At 37.4% G+C, this 23,425-nt stretch overlaps 2 protein-coding genes across 3 annotated transcripts in view; one reads left to right on the top strand and one right to left on the bottom strand.

Moving 5' to 3' along the window:
• The first annotated feature begins 376 nt into the window (after positions 1-376).
• Positions 377-18,250, top strand: slc18a2 (solute carrier family 18 member 2). Of its 2 annotated transcripts, none has more exons than XM_079458376.1 (16): positions 377-463; positions 666-860; positions 3,037-3,370; positions 4,137-4,195; positions 4,329-4,412; positions 4,815-4,907; positions 5,476-5,565; positions 5,752-5,795; positions 11,411-11,471; positions 11,834-11,929; positions 12,701-12,779; positions 13,301-13,352; positions 14,150-14,213; positions 14,328-14,447; positions 14,556-14,689; positions 15,653-18,248. In XM_079458376.1, exons 2-16 carry the CDS (start codon positions 728-730, stop codon positions 15,755-15,757), a joined length of 1,548 nt encoding a protein of 515 aa, XP_079314502.1. In that variant the 5' UTR covers positions 377-463; positions 666-727; the 3' UTR covers positions 15,758-18,248. The 2 variants fall into 2 exon arrangements, with proteins under 2 accessions (XP_079314502.1, XP_079314501.1); XM_079458375.1 differs by having other exon boundaries at positions 400-463; positions 691-860; positions 15,653-18,250.
• A 55-nt stretch (positions 18,251-18,305) lies between these two features.
• Positions 18,306-23,425, bottom strand: part of pdzd8 (PDZ domain containing 8) — a 28,818-nt gene continuing 23,698 nt past the window's right edge. Inside the window, exon 5 of the mRNA XM_079458366.1 lies at positions 18,306-23,053. Coding sequence (XP_079314492.1) covers positions 20,799-23,053 — 2,255 coding nt within the window. The 3' untranslated portion in view covers positions 18,306-20,798. The remainder of the gene's footprint in view (positions 23,054-23,425) is intronic.

Below are 23,425 nucleotides of genomic sequence, written 5' to 3'. Positions count from 1 at the left end.
GCAGTTGGTTTTACTGTTTGGTAAAGTGCACCGCATGACTTTCATTGATCACTGAACAACACCACTTGGCGTTAAATCTTATATTAGCCTTCCCGCAACGCTAACAAGTTTTTGTACCTTAATCTGGTGAACAGCGTGGGATGAGCTTTTAAACGCAGGTCAACGTCAATTTAATTTCTAGCAAACGTTTAGAATTTAAAGTCAATTAAAGTCAAAGGGCAAAAGGCTGGCCAATAACTAAAATATGTTTGCATTTTCTTGAAGTAAAAACGAAGCAGCAAATGAAGTCCTTTTGTCCGTTTCAATTTTTGTCTGACCCTTTATTATTCCGTGGAAGAGCGCACGCCATTTGAGTTCTCTCAACGTGACGTCAAACACTAGTCAAGCAACTAAAGCGCTCCGCATCCAGCGTGCCTTTCACCCGGGATCTGACAGCAAAGCTCAATGCAAATGCGCGTATAAGGTAAGAACCAAACTTCTATTAGATAAACAACAAAGACACTTTTGTTTGTAGTTTTTTGGACAATGTAACCACGTAGCCTATTTCAGTTGATTTGACTTGATCTCGTTGTATTTGATAATTTTTTTCCTGCATTAGCAGTTTTCTCTATCAAGTTTATCTTGTAAAATGTTGCCATATTGTGATTTTACTTATTCTTTAACAGGCATTTTCTTGCTCTGTTGCTGCAGGACCTTTCTCGCTCTCTTGGAATTGGATTTTATAAAAATGGGACTATTTAGTGCCATTAGAGATTTTAGTTTATTGACGTGGCTAAGAGAAGAAAGACAGTCTCGGAGGCTGATTCTCCTGATCGTTTTTATCGCTTTGCTTCTGGACAACATGTTGTTGACGGTGGTCGGTAAGTGCTATGGCTCACACCTGTTACATGAAACGCACATATGATGCTTAAGTACCCTACTCATCCCTCACTGCGACCTCTGATGAGCTGTTCATGCAAACCGACTGTATATGCAGTATTATCACATAGTCATCTAGCCCGTATAACATTTACATTTACCTTTATGCATTTGGCGGACAAATTTTACAGTTATTGGTTGGTCTTAGCACTGAATTCCAACAATAAGACGTTTGACTATATACACATGGGCGTTCAATTTTATTTTTGCCTTTGATAAAATCCCAAATAGATATGTTTTACTGTATGTGGAAAATGTCTTGCATATTTAAAACCTAAATGTTACATACATTTTAAACATTGAAAACTTCATGTTGCAGATTTTCTAAAATAGGCATAAAATAGCCAAACAATTGATCTATCTGCCTAGGTAAAATACGAGACGTAAATGTATGTATTAGGCTGTCGATGCGTTGGTCTATTTTAGTCTATTCAATCTCTGTGCGTTAAATGAACCAAAATGAAACATTTTAGCGCACTTGTTCGAAAATTCAAGGCATTTATTCTTGCGAAAAAATGTTGAAAGCTAGGTTATTTAAATTGGCTTGACTAAATTAAATGATTCTTTTAATCTCCGTTCCCGTGTTCAATTGTCTGCAGCTCCGGTAGCTGCAGTTTATCTGAATTAAAGCATCGTGTCCTCGAGCGCTGCGAGCGCTCCGTCCGCGCGCGCTGTCATTAAATGTGACACGTAAACTGCTAAACTGCAGCTTTTGCCTGCGGCTCACACTCCAGATCGTTGTTTGGCTAGTTGGTTTTTGCTCGCAGTGTTTATCTAACATCCGCGAGAAACAGATACTAGTACAAATGACCATGAGGCCATGTCGTGTGTGTAGTAGGCCTACTAGGCGAAAACTAAACCAAGAGTGCTGAATGAAGAGTCCTTCAATCGTCATAGGCTGTCACATCGTGTCCTCGTGGGTTATTAATGGACTAGTTTAGATGCACTTATGTATTTTGTATATAATTGTATATATGTTGTATGTTTCCTCATCTGTAAGTCGCTTTGGATAAAAGCGTCTGCCAAATGACTTAATGTAAATGTAAGTGTGATTGTGTCCAACAGCATCTAACACACCCTGTTGTTTACGTGAAAGGTCAAATTCGGTCTTGGCATGATGAAGTTTTCACTTTAGCAGTATCTAGGTTAAGCTTTATCTAGGTAGTAGCCTATGTAGGTGAACATAATGTTTTCTCTTACGATGGTTACGGGATGGAATGACAGTTTAACTAGTAGACAAACCATTTTTCTATTGTATTTGTAGTTAAAATATAGAGACCATAATGTACCATGGTATTACCACAATAACCGTAGTTACGGTTTGGTGATACAATTTATGAATCTGCTGAAAACACGTTTTCTTATAATAAAGTTTACTTTTCCGAAGGGTTTGGTTGTCTATAGCTGTTTATAACTAATTTCTGAGTATGATGGTTGATGGTGTGACACTTTAAAGCTTAGCTTTAAAGCTTTATTAATATAGAAAGATAACTAAACCACGTCAAACCATAACTACCATCAATAACGGACAGGCCCTTTCCAAAATACAGATTTGTGGTCAACAATAAAAATGATTATTTTATGTGTTGTTATTAGGGCTGCCAAAACGATTAATCGCATCCAGAATAAAAGTTTGCGTTTACATTATATAGTCTGTGTACTTTGCATATTAATTTGGTATTTATAAAAACGTGCACATACAAGCATATAAGTAAGAAAAATATAACATATCAAAACCAATAAGCGTTTATATATAATTCCAATTATTGTTAATATAAATAAATACTAAATATTAAAATAAATATACTAAATCTAAATTTCCTAAATATTTTAACACAGTTTATAAACACAAACAGACATATTATGCTAACACAAACTTTTATTTTGGATACACATTAATCATGATTTATCATTTAACAGCCCTATAATTGTCGTATGGTCTTCCTGTAGCTCAGTTGATGGAACATTGCATTAGCATTAAGTTAAATATATGTTTGTCTTGTATTTTTATGGAAGATTCAGAAACTATTACATTTGATCACCTGTCACTCTAAATATGTGTATACAGTCTTGGTTATTAAAACTGCACACATTAACTCTCTCTCATTTGTATGTTAGTGCCTATAATTCCCAGCTACCTGTACACAGTGGATGACGAAGCCTCGCAGACAGCCCCGAATCACTCCATCTCTATTTCCCAATCTGGCACCTTTCAGAGCATCGTGTCTTTGTACGATAACTCTACACGTCTGACCGGCTTCAGTCCACAGATGAGCACGGTCGGCCCGTTGAACCCGGCCTCCCCCTTTGCAACTCCCCCTCAAAATCATTCCGACTGCCCGAAAGCAGACGACCAGCTCTTAAATGAGAATGTTAAAGTGGGTCTGTTGTTTGCCTCTAAAGCAACGGTACAGCTCATCACAAACCCCTTCATAGGACCCCTCACCAACAGGTGGGTTGATTTTCATAGTCGAATTAAAAGCCATTCTTGCATCCAAAAAATGCACATTAAAAGACGAACAGATTATTATTGACTGAAAAAATATTTATTCTTCACATACTGTATGTATCATATAACACAATTCTAAAATTGAACATACAGCAAATATAATTTCTCTCTAATGGAGCATGCCATTGGCTCTATTTCGGCATAGGACTGAACTTTGTATGTGGGTGATGTGAGTGTACAGTAAATGGAGTGTAAATAAGGGGAATATTGCACTGAAATTCCTTTTCTTCCGTCGTCTGTCGAGCAGCAGTCTTGTGAGCACTCGTGCATTTGCTGTCATTTTTACACCACGTTTCCTGATATGCTCAGCATTGACGAGTACACTTTAGACCGGAAAAGCTCTTCTTTGGACAGATCCACTGGAGATTTACTAACTTCTGCCTCCATGTGGGATGAGTCAGCCATGTAGTATTGTGTCATTGTATTTATCTCACATTCATCTTGATTGAATTATTGGCTATATATCTAATTAGCTCAAAAGAAAAACAATTGCCTAATATAATATCATATTATAATAAACGCAATGAAATAACATATTTTTGAGAGATGTCAGCATTGCAATATGCGACACAGAACGTTGTCCTACTTTGAACTTTGAATGTTTTTAGTCATAAGAAAACAACAGTGCTGGAGTTTCAGATTCCATACATTATAAGCAGACTATATTATATAAAAGATGTTACAAGACAACATTTTTCTGTAAATGCAGGATAGGTTACCAGATCCCAATGTTTGCCGGTTTCTGCATCATGTTTGTTTCAACGCTCAGTAAGTAAATAATCATAATCATAATTGCATGCTGTTATTTAAACATTACTATGCAAGGTATGGTTTTATACAATGATGCTGTGATTGTCATGATAATGAAATCTAGTTTTGTTTCTCTTGTCTGTGTGTAAAGTGTTTGCATTTTCATCAAGCTATACGCTGATGTTTTTGGCCAGATCTCTGCAGGGTGTCGGTTCCTCCTGTTCTTCTGTAGCAGGTAACTGACCAACACTACATTACAACTCAACAGGATGCGTTCAAAAGCTGCTTTTTGCTTTATTGCCCTGCTTGAAATGTTTTTATTAAGTGCACAATTTGGAAACCTGACTGCACTAAGATGCATTTGACTTTGATCCTCTCTGAAGTCTGCATGCACAAAGCCATTAATGGTGTTCTGGGTGCTCGCTTCTATTCAGAGATGTAGAGCTTCAGATGTTTTTAAATCTGATTCCTGCTTTCATTGTTTGGATCATTTATTGCATTTACTTTTCATTTGTAAGCAAAATTAATTTCTGTATTTTCCGCTTTTCTTTGTGTACATTACTACATTTTGTTCTGTGTGGCTGACCTCTGACCTTTGCCTTCTGTAAATGATTATTTTTAATGTGTCGTTACACAGGTATGGGGATGCTGGCTAGTGTTTACACGGATGATGAGGAAAGAGGAAAAGCTATAGGAATTGCCCTGGGAGGTCTAGCTATGGGAGTTTTGGGTGTGTATTTCTTTAGGGTTGGAAGGATTTGGGGGATTTTTATATAAGATAGTGTTGGTTAAAGCACAATTATTAAACTTTTAGTTATTCTACAGAAATGTGCTCAATATGTTTTATATATTAAGTGCTTTGATGTTTAAGAGGAAAAGTTAACTTTAAGTGCCCTGTCTAAAGCTCAGGAACAATGGTCAGTGTAAATGCATTGATGGATTGAACCTGAATGATCCTCTTAATGGTGTCTTGTTTTAACTACTAAACCATTTTATTGTTTAAGCGGATTTGTCCTGTCTGATTATTTTTTTCAAGATAGTTAGGGATACGTTATTTTTGTTAAATGAAGTTTCCATAACAGCGTAAAAAATACTGTGAATGCAGTGTCAGATCAATAAAGTACCGTGTCCAAAACGAAAAAACATCTGGACAATGAATTAAAAACTGAACACAGCATGTATATTAAATTCTGGACATGTTTTGTTATTATTTTAAATTTATTCTGAATTGCTGGCATACTGTTATCTAGTAAGTCATTAAACTTGACCTAATGTGTGCGTGTTTGTGGATGATTTAGTTGGCCCTCCATTCGGCAGTGTCATGTATGAATTTGTCGGAAAGACGGCCCCTTTTCTGATACTGGCTGTACTTGCAGTGTTGGATGGAGGTGAGTAGATCTCTATTATTTTAGCTCTCCAACATTTCTTAAATGAAATATAAGTAACACAGATTTAAAAGCAAACCTTCCAGTTGATTTGATACAAATAAGGCACCTAAAACTCAGAATTTCAAATGCTAAATCATTGATTTGTGTTTTAACCTGATTGCTTGTGGTTTTCATTTTTATGAGCAGCGCTGCAACTATTTGTGCTTCAGCCGTCGAAGGTTGAACCAGAGGTGAGTACATCCCTTTCCTTTCTGACCTGATCCAACCTGAGCTGCGGTCCATAACACTAGTTTTGGGGGTTATAAGTAATGTCATTGGGTAAACACAACTAAAGGTCATGCTCTGCATTAGAAGTGAGTCATAAGAGCATTTATACAAAGAAAGGGAATAAACAATGGATTTATGGTTATTCACAATATATTTTGGATTTATAAAAGAGGTTTTATTTAGACCAGAGAAGGAAAAGTACGATATTGTCCAGAAGTGATGTTGAAGGGGGGGCATATACTGTATATATATAGTTATTTTACCATATGGCAGCAAAAAAAGTTGTCCAGTTAACCAGTTCGTAGAAATTGGTCAAATACTGCAAGCGTGTGATGGAAATGTAACACCTCTTACCATATTTGGAACATCAGGTTCCAAAGCAATTGTACTGACTTGTACGTCCACCTTACTCGCTTAAACATTTGGCGGTCTTAGTCAAGTCATACCACAAACTGACGTAGATTGGTGGGGGTGTGGTTACACGAGGCATTTCAGGCAGGTCTGGGTGAGCATTCGCTTTTAGGTAGAATGCATCTTTTGTTCCGATACTTAAATGCAATTTTACGTGTCCAATACATGCATGTGCAACTTATATAGTAACACACCAAGGACACGTATACACCTAGACCCCTTTAAGATGCTCTACAGTTCATTCCACAAAAAAGGGGCATTTAAAAAAAAAAAGAGGTGCGTGCATATAAAGCACATCCCCATAATCTAAAACAAAAATTGAAACAACTTTGTATAATTAGTTTTCTTGCTTCATAAGAAAACATTTCTTGATTCGATATAGAAACCTAATTTAGGTCTAAACTAAGCCCAACTTTTCATCCAGCCATATAGTATTTATAAAACAAATATTTTTTTATATATATATACTCTCCTTGTAATGTTAAAATAGGGTAGTCTGATGTGATACTACTACTAATGTTTTTTATTCAGTTTTTAAATAAATTTTTTATCAATGACAATTGCAATGACCGAAAAGATTCTTGCAAAGGCTCAAAGGCTCGGTTGAAAGAGTGTGATACAATATAAATAACAGTGTCTTTGCCATAGAGATACATTTTAGCTGACATAATCCTACGCCCTAAATCATTAATATAAATTGAAAATAAAATCGGTGCTGAAATAGATCCTTGAGGGACTCCTTTTGTTATTATTTGCTCTGTTTAAATATAATTCTTAACTGAGATACATCAAACTCTAAAAGATTAATATGAATCCAATTTATAGCCATTTCACTAAAACCAACATACTTTACCCTATGCAACAAAAGTCCAGACAATTTATAACATCATTTGTGACCAACTTAACCGCTGTATTAGTATCATGACCTGATCTGAAACCTGATTGAGATTCATTTAAAATTTCATTTTTGGTTAAAAACTTGATCATAAACAAGAGATTCAAATATTTGTGCCATTACTGAGAATCTTGAAATTGGACGATAATCTAATCTAATTCCGATGGATCGCCACCTTTCAACAAAGGGAGAACTTTGGCTCTATTTTATCAGTACCTTCTGATTTTTAACAATACAATTTAAGCGTAGCTTCATAAAGTAGTGCCTCTAAAACTGGAGTAAATGGATGAGTAAAAGAACATGAACCAGCTTCCACACTACCTTCTATGTTATTTTCTTTTAATTATTTAAATCTTTAGCTAAACTAATAGAACAAAATGTCAACGTCAATTTATTTATATAGCACAATTACACACAACAGCAGTTGACCAATGTGCTTTACAACAAAATCCCAGGCAATTTAAAATGAAAGATTTTTTTTTATATATCCATAACAAAACCATATATATATATATATATATATATATATATACATACACCCACTTGTGTATAAATATAGAAATGACTGAATGCAGTGGAGCGTCATTTAATTCTGGACAGCACTGTATTTTTTAATCAGGTTTGATTAAACCATCAAAATAAAAGGAGTATGGTACAAAATAGACAAAATATAACTTTACATTTACATTTAGTCATTTAGCAGATGCTTTTATCCAAAGCGACTTACAAAGAGTTCGGGGAGCAATAAGCGATATGTCATACAAAGAGCAATAGTACCAAAGGTGCTTATACGAAGGTATTTCGTATACTTTTAAGGTATTTATTGGACAAAATAATTTAGTAGCCTATAAATTTAGTGAAAAGGTCAAGAGACATTTAGAATGAATGTCAGGGAAAATGGCCTTTATTTGAATGCATAGAAAAACAAAAAGCTTACAGGAAACGAAACATACATTGACTACAATATTAGTTGTTGTTAATATTTGTTGATTCTGTTTTGCGGAAATATTTTATAGTCATTCTTAGTCATTGTGTGTTATCAAGCCAAATCTGAGCTTCAGGTTACACCCCAAGCACAATATGCAACACCCAACACAATATTTAATGCAACTTAGTTAGAAGACGTAAATTGTCCAAACATCACTTTTGGCCAGTTCTGCATGTCAAGATAATGTTTTATCTTGAGGAAGAGGCTTATTTTGACCTAGTAATAGATAGCCAGATAGCAATACTAGCCTAGTTTGATGCCATAATCTATAAATGATGCATTTAGCTCAGATGCACAAAGGTGAGTTTATATCTACCTACAAAGAGAACAATACATGTTTATAGTGGTTGAGATAGTATTAACCTTTTACATTACATAGCACCTTTGGCTCATATTCTTCTTGTGGCCATAAACTAAGAACGGTTGTTTAGAAAGATTAGTTTTATCATGTATCCAGTAATGAAGTGTTTAAATCAGAAATTATGGTATATTTTAGTTTTACCAGTAGCATGGGGGTTTCTTGAGGGATACTTTTGAAACTGTGTTTATTCAGGTATGAAAAAGTGGTCTTATTGCCATTATAGCAAATGTGTGTGCAGACCCAAGTGTGTGTATTAGTGGAAGTGAGTGTAGGGATTAGTCTTTGTATTAGGAATAATGTGCTTTGCGTCACAGTACGGGGAAATGTACGGCTGAGCGGATGATACTATCAAAGCATGAATGACTTTGATCAATGATGCTGATGGGTATCAGTTACTACGGAGACCACAGGGCCTCCAACCGACAGTATGCACGTAGGCAACAACATTTTACTGAGGTAGATGCTGTAGTGCAGGAATAAAGATGCACAATTGCAATTCAGTAGCAGTTGCTTTATTGCAAGGTTTCTTAAAGAGATAGTTCACGCAAAAAAAAGGCTGTCAACATTAACTACTCAGCCTTAAGCTCAGCTATACATTTCTTTGTTCTATTGAACACAAAGAAAGATATTTGGAAGAATGTTAGCAATTTTCAGTTCTGGGACATCATTCACTACCATAGTAGAAAAAATATTGTATATTCTTCGTTGTTTTAAATTTAAAAGGAGTTATTATGAAGAATTCAGGAAAGCAAACCGTTCTGGGGCATCTTTTAATATCATTTTATTTGTCCGACTATAGTAGTGAATGATGACCCAGAACTGAGAATGACTAACATTCTTCCAAAAATTGGAAGTTGCAACAACTTGAGGGTGAGTAAATGTGGACGGATGTTTCCTTTTTGGGTGAACTATTCCTTTAAAAATGATGCCACAGCTCAGCAGTACAATGTTACCAATATGTGGAGTACCCATATAAAGTGTTACATGTGCTTTTAAGGGTAATTTTCAAATAAAAGGACATTTGTTTTGGTCAACTTGCATGATAAATTATGTCTCATAAAGATTTTCAAGAGATTGTGAGGTCAGTTTCTTTTGTTATCTAGTTAGAAATTCTATTGTCTCAAATCAATAACCAATCAAATCAGTATTTCACATCAAATAGTAGTTAAGCTGAGACAGATGGACATATCAACCGAAAGTCCTTATGAGTGCCAATATCCAGTGGGATTATGGGTAAGGACAGCATTGAGTGACAAAATCTAATTGCTGGGGCTGTGTTCTTCAGCCAGATCATTTCCAGCATTAATTAACCTTGTTAGGGCAGCAGACTTGGGTTGAAAATGACAGTGTTTTGAGTGAAATGACATGTCCACAGAGGAGCAGAATGTGCAGTGAAGTGGAGTAAAGAATAGCCGCTGATATAATGAGGGGGGTCGATTGTCAGCCGTCGCCGGGCGACCAATGAGCTCCATCAACACAATTACCTGATAGAGAGTGTCACTCCAGGCATCACTTGTATTACGTCAGTATTATAGAAATAATACAACTAGACTTTAAAATTAAAAGGTGAAGTGTGTACTCTAATCTAATCGGAGTTGTGCAAATAATGAAAAATGATTACTCCCTCGTCCTGGTTGGATAAACGTATGGTCCTGCAAATTGGTTGATGTATTGGGTTGATGATGTTTTGAGGACACCAAAGAGACAATCATGTACACTTTAAGGCATTTAACCTACAAAAAATTGGGGTTGCACGATATTGAAGAGAAACGCAAAATTATATGATACTAATACGATAATTGAATTCGATATTTAACAATCTGAAATATATTTCAAAAATGCAAAATGCAGAGTTTGTCTCGACAAAGTTGGGCCAACAAATTGCAAGAGCTGCAGAATTTGCTCCAGTGGAAGACTAAATTTGTGTAGAATATTGTCTTCTGACATGGTAGCAAGGCGACTAACGTGTTCTCTAATGAAATCATGCAAATATACAAATTAACTGGTTCCGCGGATGGCGCAGTCTTTGATTTAAGACAACTATTCATGTCTCGCTGCCATAGTTTGACCAGATTCACTATAACATCCATTCCCTTCAAATAGACTATGCCTTTCCTGTCAAATGGTTTGCCAGCTGATATGCCTTGGGATAATACCCTGTAACTAAAAACGCCAACCACCATCAGTGTATGACAATTTTATTCATGAAAACACTTCGATAGCCTACACTGACTGTTAGAACAAAGACATTTATACAGATTTGGAACAACTCGGAGGTGAGTAAATGATGACATAATATGAATCATTTATTTGCGCTTTAAAGGGATACTTCACCCAAAAATGAAAATTCCAAACCTGTATAAATGTCTTTGTTCCTCTGAACACACAGGAAGATATCTGGAAGAATGTGAAATCTCACCCCCTTTTCCCCTACAAGGGCAGTAAATGTTGGGTGAGATCTGACATTTCTAAAAAAATATTCCAAAAGAAATTTGTTGCTGAATAATCTAAGGGTGAGTAAATGATGTCAGAATTTTCATTTTTGGGTGAAGTATTCCTTTAAGACTATTACAATTATTTTCACACACAAAGTTGGCTGCGATACTTTTCTCTGATTGCTTAAGGGTATCATAAATGCAACAGATGCACATGGGGATATACTTGTAAAATATTGCCTCCCTCAGTTTTCCCTGTGACTCTCAAGCATCCCATCTCCATGTGAACCACTGCACGAGGTTTCCCAAATGGCCGAGTGTCAGCCTCACACACCCTGACATACAGCCCTTAATAAAAACCCTCAGGTTGCTATCTTTAAAACAGAGCCCAGATCTTTGCAATACGATACACTCCGTACCAATAATGTTCGGGCTCGTAACAAGTTTTTGGTGTCATTTTGAGTTTAATATATTTATTTTTTCAACAGAGCCAGAAAGGAACTTCGTTGATTACCCTCATGAAAGATCCTTACATTCTCATTGCAGCAGGTTAGAACAGCCAAAACACACTGTATACATGATTCATTCTTATGGTGTTTTATATAAATTGTCTATGTGGACAAATCAAGAAAAGCCTTCGACTTTGTGTGTGCTTTCAAGAGGCTGTGGGTGGGCCGTATTACAGGGTGTCATTTCTCTTTGAGAGATGGATGAGCGTGTGTCATTGTGTATATACTGTATGAGAGAGAGTGAAGTGGTTAAGAAACGTCTGTCTTCGTCTCTGCCTCCAATTACAGTGGCCTGAGAGCAGGGCAGGGTGATGATGTTTATTGTATCTGAAAAAGGAAACAGAACGATAGGTCATAAAGATGAGGATGAATCCACTTACCCTTCCTCATTTCTTATTGCAGGTTCCATTTGCTTTGCTAACATGGCCATTGCTATGCTGGAACCTGCTCTGCCCATCTGGATGATGGAAACTATGTGTCCAAGGAAATGGCAGCTAGGTTGGAGAATGTGCCTTTTGTCATTATTACCTGTGTACACAAAAACTAATTTTTGTAATTGTTAGAAAGATGAATCATCATTTTGACTATTAAGAGTACACGATACAGTATAAAATGCAACCATGTAATGGTATTACAAATACGAAAAAAAAAGATAATCTAGTCATTCATTTTCTAGATACAGTACCTTTTTAGGTCTTTTTGGAAGTTGTTTCTGCCAATGTGTCCTAACTACTTGTGGCTCTGACAAACAGCGGGACATTTTATCTGTTGCTTTTTTCTTATAGCAGCGCTTATAACTGGTCCAAAATCCAGCTCCACATACGAGTTACTCTCAAAGAGTTTTAAATCTCCCTAAAGGCTTTTCACATTACCATGATTAGAACACACGATCCAAAATATTCTCCATTTATGAACCCTGGGTTTCTCCCTGCTGTTTAGGAAGCTGGCTGATAATAAAGAGAGAGAGATAAAGGGGCAAAAGGAAAGATAGAGCGTGAAGCAGGAAAACAGAGAAAGAAGGAGAGAAAGAGCTGGTAAGGGAGTGTCTTCTGTCTGGCAGGATATTGAAGTGTCATTGCCAGGCAAAGGAAGAGCAGGCTAACTAATGAAAGAGAGAAGGAACGAGAGAATGAGAGAGGCAGCTTCATAACCACGTCTGTGAGATCAAACTGATAGCGTGTTGTCTTATCTGTGTCCTCTTCTCTCTCTCTCTCTCTCTCTCTCTCTCTCTCTCTCTCTCTCTCTCTCTCTCTCTCTCTCCACATTTAGGAGTTGCATTTGTGCCAGCCAGCATCTCATATCTTATAGGGACCAACATCTTTGCCGTTCTGGCTAACAAAATGGGGAGGTAGGAGAGGGAAATGAATGTGTTTTTCCCCCTACTTCTCTTTTCTTATCTTCCTCTGCTCTGCTATCAGCTGGAGAAGCTTTAAATGAGTTTCTGTGGGCACGTTTTGAATTTTTTTTCCAGGATCTCAGCATGCTGATTCCCATTTCTCTTTGTTTGTTGTTTACATACTGCATATAGGAAAGTATAAACACGTAAAACTTAAGATGCATGTGCTTCTTTCCCATTGTGAGAAAATGTTTGTTCATCATGACATTCTCTTGAATATGCCTGGAGGTGTTGCTAAGAAAAGAGTAGAATGTCTGACAGAAATGTTTTCGGAGGGGTCTGCAGATTTGCTCTTTGACATTTTAAGGACTTTATGTGTCTCCATGAGGACGGCTTGTTTTTCTTTGACCTTTGTTCCTTGGGTGTGTTACCAAATGTCCTTACAGAAACCTCTGGTTCATTGTTAGTTCAAAATAATGTTTTTGTTGGCTTCATCTACAGATGTTTTTCTTGTGTATCTTTCTCTTTTGTAGATGGCTGTGCTCACTCATTGGAATGCTGCTGGTTGGTATCAGCATTCTCTGTGTAAGTTCTTTTGCACTAAATCCCTCACAATTGCCTCCACGGCGCAATCTTTATAGTGATAGTTTAATTCAAAGTTTTAGATCCAAAAGTAAAATCATGTCATCATATAATCACACATTCATCATTTCAAACCTGTATGACTTTGTTACGCAGAACACAAAATAAGATATTTTGAAGACTGCTGGTACCCATTCACTTGCATTGTTTTTGTGTTTATACACTGTTTGGTTATAAACTTTCCTTAAAACTACACTGGAGTGCTTTTATATGTATTTCAACACTATTTGACTGTATGGATTTGTGGCATATAGTAATTAGAAGCACATTCTCCCGCTGGTGTTGTTGATACTTTGGTAATTCCTCTGACAGAACAAAGAACTAATGGGTTCTGGCTGGGTGTGTAGGAGATTTGTTGTGGCTTTCAGATGAGGCCCTGGCCTCACGTGTTTTGTTCCCCACTTACTGTGTTTAGGGCTGGAAAGAAAGTTTATTGAAAAAACAGAGTTTTGACCCTGCCGGCCCCACATTTCCTATATAGCAAAAAGTCGTTTATCAGATTAAACCAATGAAATAGAAACTTGCTAATCGGAACATTGTACTGTTCAATTATCAAAGCAAATTTAAGTTGATAAAGTACTTATAAGTATTTATCCATGTGTTTATACTTATATTTAGTATTTAAGATAATACAAAATTATAGAGTAGACGTTCTGTAAAATAACAAAAAATGTTTTACAGAACCACACCTTCTATATTAAAGTCAATAATACGTGTAATTTCCTCTAATTCTGCTCCAGGTGCCTTTTGCAAAAGACATATACGGTCTGATTGTGCCAAACTTTGGAATTGGATTTGCAATTGGTACGTTAACATTGTTTATTTATCCAAAATCTCAAATTTACTTGACTTTCATAATTATTTTGTGAAATATGTAAACCATATTTAAAAGATTTGGCAATGCTGTTTGATTTGCAGGTATGGTAGACTCCTCCATGATGCCCATCATGGGTTATCTAGTGGATCTAAGACACGTGTCTGTGTATGGTAGTGTGTATGCCATTGCTGATGTTGCATTCTGCATGGGGTTTGCTTTAGGTAAGAAACAAGGAATTACAGTACATTTCACATTTAACTCTATACATTTGATAGCAGTATATACTGATGCTATATTAGAGACTCAATGAACTTGTATTTTTCATGTAGGTCCATCAGTAGGCGGGGTGATCGCGAAAAATATCGGCTTCCCCTGGCTCATGACCATCATCGGTGTGGTGGACATCCTGTTCGCTCCACTATGTTATTTCCTGCGAAATCCTCCCGCCAACGAGGAAAAGATGGTCAGAGTACAGCATACGTCAACATACAGTACATTCATGACACACATGGAAATTAAGGATATGTTGAAGCTCTTTCCATATATACAGCCGCAGACAAAAATAGATTTTTAGATACTAAATAAAGCTGTAGTACTGTACTGTAGCCATTCTAGTTCAGTGTCAAACCTCAGGAGAAAATCGAGGTTACCACATTATAACATTTTTTTGAACGTTTTCTAAATACATCTAGAAATATTACTGTTGTATTGCTTAAAAGTTAATATGAACTTTATGTTTCTTCAGTTCTCATTTTCTGCAATAGAAACAATATTTTTATTTGAAATATTGTTGGTAGTGTTAGACCATTTTACCTTAACACATACCTATGAATAGAAAATTCAGAAAAATTGAAAATAGTCTTTTAATGCTCTCATAATTCTTTTCTGCGGCTGTATGAGCCCAATTCACTTTTTAATGTGATATATTTTTGATATAACAGGATATTTAATGATGTCAAAAGCCAGACTGAATGCAAAAATATTTTATTTCTTTTTTATTATTGGTTGAAAAATTATTATTTGCCATTTGATGTTTACAGGATGACTCAAACCCTTATTATCATCATTATCCCAATAATAACAACCACATGTTCACTCTCCACCTGCTCGTTTAGATTTTATCTCTGACTTCAATACACTGACATGATAGAATATGACCAATACAGGAAATTATGTTACATAATATATACAAATAAAAACGATGCAGGATGCCCTTAGGCTGAGATCAAAGAGTGATGCTGATCGAAACAGACCTGTGCATTTGCTCTTAAATGCTACGTGATCAAAGCCATCAGTTTTTCTTTCTCAAGAGGAGCACTATGCTGCTCCTGAAGTGTATTAATGTACGCTCGAAAAACAGATGTACAGACACGCCCTTTAGGACCGAAATAAACCCACTGTGTTTCTCACCCTGTCTCTCCTTTAGGCCATTTTGATGGACTCCAACTGCTCAATGAGGACGCGTTCCTACTCCACCCAGGGCTCCAGCTACCAAATGGGCGATGATCTGGACCCCGAGAGCCCCGAATAAGTCGCATAACTGCCCTCGATCATGTACAGTATGTCACCTATTTTGTTGTATGAAAGAGGATAAACAACAGACTTTGAAGAAAACCATGATGCCAATATGTAAGAATATCCGATATCTGTCCCACACTTGTCCTGTGGCTGTGATGGTCATGTTCTACTGAAGCAAACCAAAGCTGTTCTCATTGATGTTTGTTCTCAGTGTGAGAGAAGTAAAGTATCTAACCAACAGCCTTATTAAGATGGAAAGCACCTGCATGTGATTCCCGAGCAGGATTTGAGAGATAAACAAAGGGGCAAACATTTGGTGTAACAGAATTAAACTAACAAAGACCATTTTATGAGTTTATATACGATGGAAGATTCAGATGTTTCATTCGATATGACTTAGTGGACAGATATGTATTTGAATATTTATTGTTCGTCTGTGATGATTGGGAACAGTGTGGTCTTCATGTATCTATAGGTCCTGTTGAAGTCTGTTTTCATAGGAGTAAATGTCAGGTGCATTGAGATAAAAACATTACAATTCACCTTGAAATGGGCCTTAAAATGTTATTATTTGTGACATCAAAAGATTTTTATTAATAATGTATTGATTGATTCAAATCCGTTAAATTATTTGACTGCATTGATGCTTTCGGTTCAATTCAGGCTTTTGTGAAGGCAGGTGTCAGATGTGTTATGTTTGAGTAAAGCACCCAAGCTTATCATGTTCTAAAAATATGCATCATGGTTTCTTTTTTTCTGACAGCATTAGATAATCAAGCAGAATGTCAACACGTCTTACTGTCTTTGGAAACGTTATATTTGTGTGACTTGCGTGATGTTGACAAAAAAAGAATTGTACTGTACTATCAACAATGAGCCACGCCTACATTTTGGTTACACATGGTGACAAACTGTTTCAGTTTAAAGAAAGAGAAACGATTGCTGTAAAGCGTCCAGATACTTTAGATTATATTTTGGGCTTGAAATTTATAAAGTATATATATATATACAGTATATATATCTATTTTTGAGTAGGTCATGAATGTGTTCATTTGTAAGAATGTTTCGATATTCCTCTTCCCCATTTGCTATGTTTAATTTTCCCAATTTTTGCTATTTTTTTATTTAAGGTGATGTTTTTATTCATCATAATTCACTTAAAAATCCAATTAAGGATTCATATTATAAGGTCTGGGCAGATCAATTACATGGGACCAATAGTCCTTTTTAATAGTGAATGCATTCTATGCCTTAAAAACGTCAATGGCTAGTCTTAGCTAATTTTGTACCCAATGCTAGTGAACCTAACCAACTAAATGTAAATGTTGTATTTCCGATTGGCCTTATAATTCCTCGTAATTTTATTTTTTTCTGACTCATACAGCTAAAATACAGAGGAAACCGATCTTGAGCATCGTTCAACTGAAAACAAAATTCTGATCAGAACTGGCCTTTGATATAGATCTTGTTAGCTCAACTTGAAGCATCTGGACAACTGGATCTTGTTTGTGTTAGATATGAAGGATGGAGCCCTGCTCTTAATCCTACATCATTAGAACAGCAATTACTGACAAACCAAATGCACATGAGTCAGCAGAAAGAATCGACCAAGCATACCATACGGCCTCGTTCTGATCAAGATCACAGCCAAACCCTGTTTATGGAGATTTGAAACACTTATGTACAGCGAAAATGTGTATGGATCCTAACACTAAGATTAAAGTCATAGTTGACCCCAAATGTAATATTTCCTATCATTTTCTAACACTTTCTTAATGAAGGTCATTTCATTTAAAATCATTGTTTTGGAGAAAGGAAATCATACACATCTGGAACGGCATGAGGGAGTGTCAATTCTGAGATCATTTGTATTTTTGGGTGAAGGTCTTGCTAATGTTTGCCCTATTAATACATTGCACCAGTATAATTAATACTTTAACCCCGTATGTAATTTCTTGAACAGGGAGTCTTATGTATTTTAATTTGTCAAAGATTTGTGTGTATGTTCAAATGTCAATGTGTGCCTTCAGACTGATGTCTTTTGTTTGTGTTTAAACTAGGTTTAATTGATGGTTTTATATCCGGTGTTTCATCTGGTGGTCAGGTCCTATGTCGAGTTAAAGCTGTAAGGGTAATGAGTGTGACTGCACCAGTCAATAAATGTTTAATTAGACGTAATGTTTGCTTTCCAGAATGATTTTCACAATGCAGCAAAATTAATGTTATGATCGCATGTAAAGCAAACCAACCATTCAGGTTTATGCGATCCAGACATTGCCAGCTAACCACAATTCATGGCACTCCAATCAAGCTTTAATATGTAATATTGATTTTTACAGATGCATATGGCTTTGCTTTTCCGGTATTGACTCTTTGGAGTGGCAATCTTGTTAAAGGCTCTGCTGACTTACAGAACGCCACCTGTTCCCAATTGTTTTATTTCATTGCAATAGTTTATGATAATCCACCAGTAGTGGAATTAAATGTAAGGTGCATATTTGTTATGACCAAAGACTGGGTTCATTTTTATTAGAAAGACGCAAGAATTACAACTTAAAATTTCGAATCATTTATTTATCTCAAATGCATAAGCAAATATGATATGTCAGTGCGTAAAGATCTTGCAGCAAGTTTAAAAGCTGTGCACTTTTTCAGTAGATGCCCTTAACCATAATTAAAACCTACAAATGAACAAAATCATATTTACATGAAGCAAAAACAACAGCAACAACAAAAAAGTTGAACCCACATATTGAGCACTTTATAGTCCCGGGAGAAAGAACAGGGTTTAAAGTGACACACTGCTAGGCTATTTACAATAGCGCTTTAAAACATGATACAGCTTCCTTTAAGGACATTTTTCCCAGATAAGCTTAACCACAGTTTGCCAAGGCGGATGTGATGTTTTATATCGATAGTTTTTTACTTTTTCCTCTGTGAGATAACTGGAGAACTATTTCAAGAGGATTGAATTTTGAGAAGCACTGAATACCAGCAGCAGCGAACTCACTGTAATAGAATAAAAACAGCCAAAACAAACTTGTAATTTGGCGAGCTTAACATTTAAATGTCATTCCCTTAAATGATTCATCAGGACTCCTCTCTGGTTGCAGTGGTAAAAAGAACATCATATAGTAAACACACAAGCAAGAATGTGAGTTTGCTTCTACACCAGCTGAATAAATGTTTTCGGAGCATTACTCTCATCTGTCTTGACCAAAAAGCTCTAATTCATAAAGTCAGATCCGGTAATGCAATTTACTTTTGGCATATTGTATGTACAGTGGAAACATGTGACAGTAACGGCAAGAAAGCTGCTTTTGTTTTGACCAATCAAATGAAGGTGGAAGATCATTTGAGGGGGATAGCTCACCCAAAAATGAATATTGTGTTATAATTTACCCTGCACTTTTCTCTGTTCCGATGAACACTGAGAAAGATATTTTGAAGAATGTTAGCAATTTTACTTCTGGGACATTATTGACTACCATAGTAGGAAAAAGTAAATGGCAATCAACTGTGCCCCAGATCTGTTTGTTTTCCTAAATCCTTAAAAATATCTTATTGTGTGTGTTCAAAAGAACAAATTAATATACAATATTCTTTTTCTGATAGGGAAGTGGATGAAGTCCTAGAACTGATAATTGCTAACATTCTTCTAAATATCTTTCATTGTGTTCAACAGAACGAAGACATTTGGTTTGAAACAACCTGGGGGTGAGTAAATGATGACAACATGGTCATTTTTGGGCGAACTATCCCTTTAAGATACCTTTTTTATCTTTGAAACAAACCTTTTTTTGTCTGTGGTGCGATAAATGCAGAAATAAATGGAAATTGCCCGACTATAGATAGACAGAGGCCACAGCAGACATGGGTAAGGGAAGTTTTGTGTTAGCTTCAGGAATTAAGGAATACAGTATGTATTGACAAAATTGACAACACTTTCACACAAATCAACCGATGGAGAATAAAAAACATGCATCAGATGATGAGGATACAAATCCAAAGTAACTAATTTGAGGAAACAACGGCCCCATTTATGTAAATCAAAGAGGTTCAAAACAAAATCAATTGTGAAATCACAATATGAGGTGGAGACAATTGAAGAAATATGATGAAACAGATACCATGTAAGCTATTTAAATATTCCCGACCCGAGAAAGAAAGAAAGAAAGAAAGAAAGAAAGAAAGAAAGAGAAAGAAAAAAGTGATGTCACGATGGCGTGGTGTGACAAAAATAAATTAAACACAAAGAATGGTCCCTAATAGTATCTTACAATAACACCAAGATTGACTGTCCTATCAGGATTCCCTCTGAATTAAATATTGAAACATTTTAAAACAAAATAATCAAATGAAATAACAGAATTGACTCTTCTGAAAACGTTACATAAAAGGTGCTTATCACTAGAAGTTAAGAATCAATATTGGGGCAATCAGGAAATAAAGTGGCATGCTCCACCATCTGGAAATCATATTATCTGGACTACTGTTCAGGACTTGGTCCAAATGTATGTACTGTAGTCTAGGGCATAGGGGCTTGAAGCTCAAAACAAAATAAAACTGTATTTCCAATTATGAATCTAACCAACAGCACAAATTCATATGATCCAGTCTGTAGTGATGTACAAGGGTTAAATGAACAGAGATTTATACTTTATAATTTAAACACAGATTTTTGATTATCATTTATATGATTAAAAATTAAATGCACCTTTTAGGTAAAGCAGGTTAAACTGTTTGTTCATCAAAACCATCAATTATTTTTGTAATACTGTTGGAAATCTTCATTGTTTAGTACTCTACAACAGTTAATAAACAAAAGATGAGAAAAATAATATTTATTAAAAAAATTAAATAGTAAAAAAGTAAACTGACACGCATTTCGGTTAAACAACACGATTCGGTTCTGATATATTCTGGTAAATTTCCATGAATACTTATGCAAACCTCACATTCACCTGTGTGATATTCACAGGTCCTCCTAATCTATGTCATGTATGAGAAAAACCTGTTGTTTTTGAGTCTCAAGCCCCTGCCACCCTTTGCCTTTAATGTAACGCCTCTGCACAGATCTGCTCCTCTGAAATCTCATCCAGCATCTGAACATCAACCGGACTGCAAATGTCACTGTCGTACCCTTCCGCGCCCATCAGAGCCTCCTCCAGACCTTCAGCTTTTGCCTTTGGAAAACCGTGCTGCTCGGACGGTGAGGTGCTTTCTACAGATTCTAGGTCTTCAATGCCAGCACGATAGTGAATCATGAGCAGAGTCAAAGCTTGGAGCCGTTCTCCCGACTTGGCCAGAGCGGCAGAGATAAGGGCCTTGCGTCTGGTGTCAATCGTATCTCGTTCCTCCACCATCAGTGAGTTGTTATGCTCCAACTCCTGGTCAATTTCCTGCTGCAACTTGTCCAACATAAGCTCCAGTTTCTGCGAGCGTTCATCTGTGGGGAGGCCACGGTAAAGATCTCGACCAATCTCTTTTACAGCTATGAACACGCTGTCGTCCAGCCCGCCTTCCTTGCGCACCAATTTGGAGCCACTGCTACCGGGCGGCTGTTTGGAAGGACTCGCCCCAGTGTACGTCTCTGTGTCACTGCTCTCGTTGTCGGATGTGTTAGGCGTATGCTTCGGAGAAGGCTCGGCCACTCCTGGTCCCATTTCTGCCACCTGTTCTGCAAGCCTTGCTTTAGGACCCTGCCTCAGATTGAGGAGCCGGGAGCTAGTGTTGATAATGTGACGCGTGAGGCCTGTGGTGGCCCGGTTGATTGTGGATTTTGCCTCAGGATCTGCTCCACGCCGGTTTGAGGCCGCTACGCAGCGAGGGTGCTCAGTTAGGCACTTCTCTTGACATTTTTTATGACAGACGTAAGAGCAAGTCATGCACTGCGAGGCAGCCTTGGTCCACACTTTCTTCTTGCAATACTCGCACCAAGTGGGATTCTGGAACTGAGTGTCTTGAAAATTGTGCCGCATCTCTCCGAACTGCATGCTGCTGTAGCTCGTCTCGTCTCGGGTAACCATGAGCACCTGCTCCCGTTCCCTTTCCCTCTCTTTAACCTCCTCTTCCTGAAGCCTCCCCTCACGTTCCGTTGGTCCACTGGTCAAATCCGGCTCTCCGTCCCCTAGGTAGATGAAATTGAGCATAACGTCTCCATAGCACAGTTTCTCGTTAAAACCTTTGTGAGTGCTCAAGCTGCGCAGAGCCGTACGGCTGACGCTGGCCCTCGGTTCAGGGGCACATATACGAAAGGTACTCTGGTATTCGGCAGAAGATGTAGATAAGCATTCAAGTGCTATGTGTTCCAAGCGCAAACTGATGTGCCCCAAACACAAGAGACTACCAAGCTTGAAGGGGTCCTTGCACCAAAGTGCTACATTAAGGAATTTATGGTTGTTTTCCACCTCAAGAACAGTTGAAGCTTTGTTCCAACGAGCACATCTGTTGCGGTACATAGTCTCAGGTGATTCCCAAAGACCCTGTTCATCTACGCTGTCCCTAGTGTTGGATGGGCTTTCTGATATCTTGTCTTTGGCTGAGTCTTGCTTGTTTGTGGCAGGAGTATTTGGGATCTCCTCGGTTGGCTCTGGGTGTTTACTCACAGGCTTCGGCTCTGGTAACTTAACAGGAGTTTTCTCTGTTGGTTTGTCCCCATTGCTAGCATTGGGCTGTGTTTTCTCTGGACTTTTTTCAACCACAGGCTCATTACCTTCCACTAGGCTTTGGGTTTCCGAAGAGGCTGATGTGACCTTTATATGGGGCCTAGGAGGAACGGGAGGCCGTGCAGGAGGTGGAGGAGGGGGCACTGTTGGTCTCTGTGGCTGTTCGGGTGGTTCAGCAATCTTAAGAGTTGGCGCCTTTGGTGATTCTTTGGGCTGGGGCTTGAGTGGGGATTGAAGGTTCAGTCTGCGGTTGAGAATTGGCGAGATGGAACCAAGGGGCTTGGCCAAGTTGGCCACAGTCTTTTTGGGGCTTTGGTTTACAGAAAGAAGGAAATCCTCTTTAGTGTCAACATTGATTGAAGCTCCAGGTGGTTTGGACTCCACAATCAACTCTTCAAATTCAGAGTCATTGTCTCTGTTTTCAGTTATGTCCATGGTGGTTATTGGGGCTGGGTCCTCCTCATAGCCCCCGGGCTGAGGAAGATAGCTGGGCTCTTCCATGGGCCCTAGACTTTCTTGAAGTGGTCCCAAGCCCCCAGTAGGCACCTGGTGCCGGACCGGCCTTTCGTACAAAACAATCACTCTCTCTCCAGCTTGTTTAAGTAGCTTCGGCACTTGAACAGAGGACGTCACTTTGACTCCTGTCCAAACACATAAATATAGACAGAATTATAATACTTGTTACTATGAATGTAAGTTTACAGTACATGACCACAAGTAATGTCTGCGTGCACGTTTGTACAATAGTGTATTTAAATGCTCCCTCAGATTATGAGGTGAATATGGAAAAAGGACGAAAAACTAAACTCGTAAAGAATTTATTGGACTAAATTATTTGGCAAAAAGGCATACCACAAGAAAAATATTCAAAGCATACGTTTTGATCTATTATTAATATTCGTAGATACTCTCTTGTGGTCATATTTTCCTAAAGTTTTGCACATTTGTGTGTCATTTTTTTTGCCAAGCTGAGCCTCAGTTGATAGTTTAAACAACACGTTTTCACAATTTCG

The sequence above is a fragment of the Barbatula barbatula genome, assembly GCF_947034865.1.
Source record: "Barbatula barbatula genome assembly, chromosome: 6".
NCBI lineage: Eukaryota > Metazoa > Chordata > Actinopteri > Cypriniformes > Nemacheilidae > Barbatula > Barbatula barbatula.
This window is presented reverse-complemented; position numbering and strand designations above follow the sequence as displayed.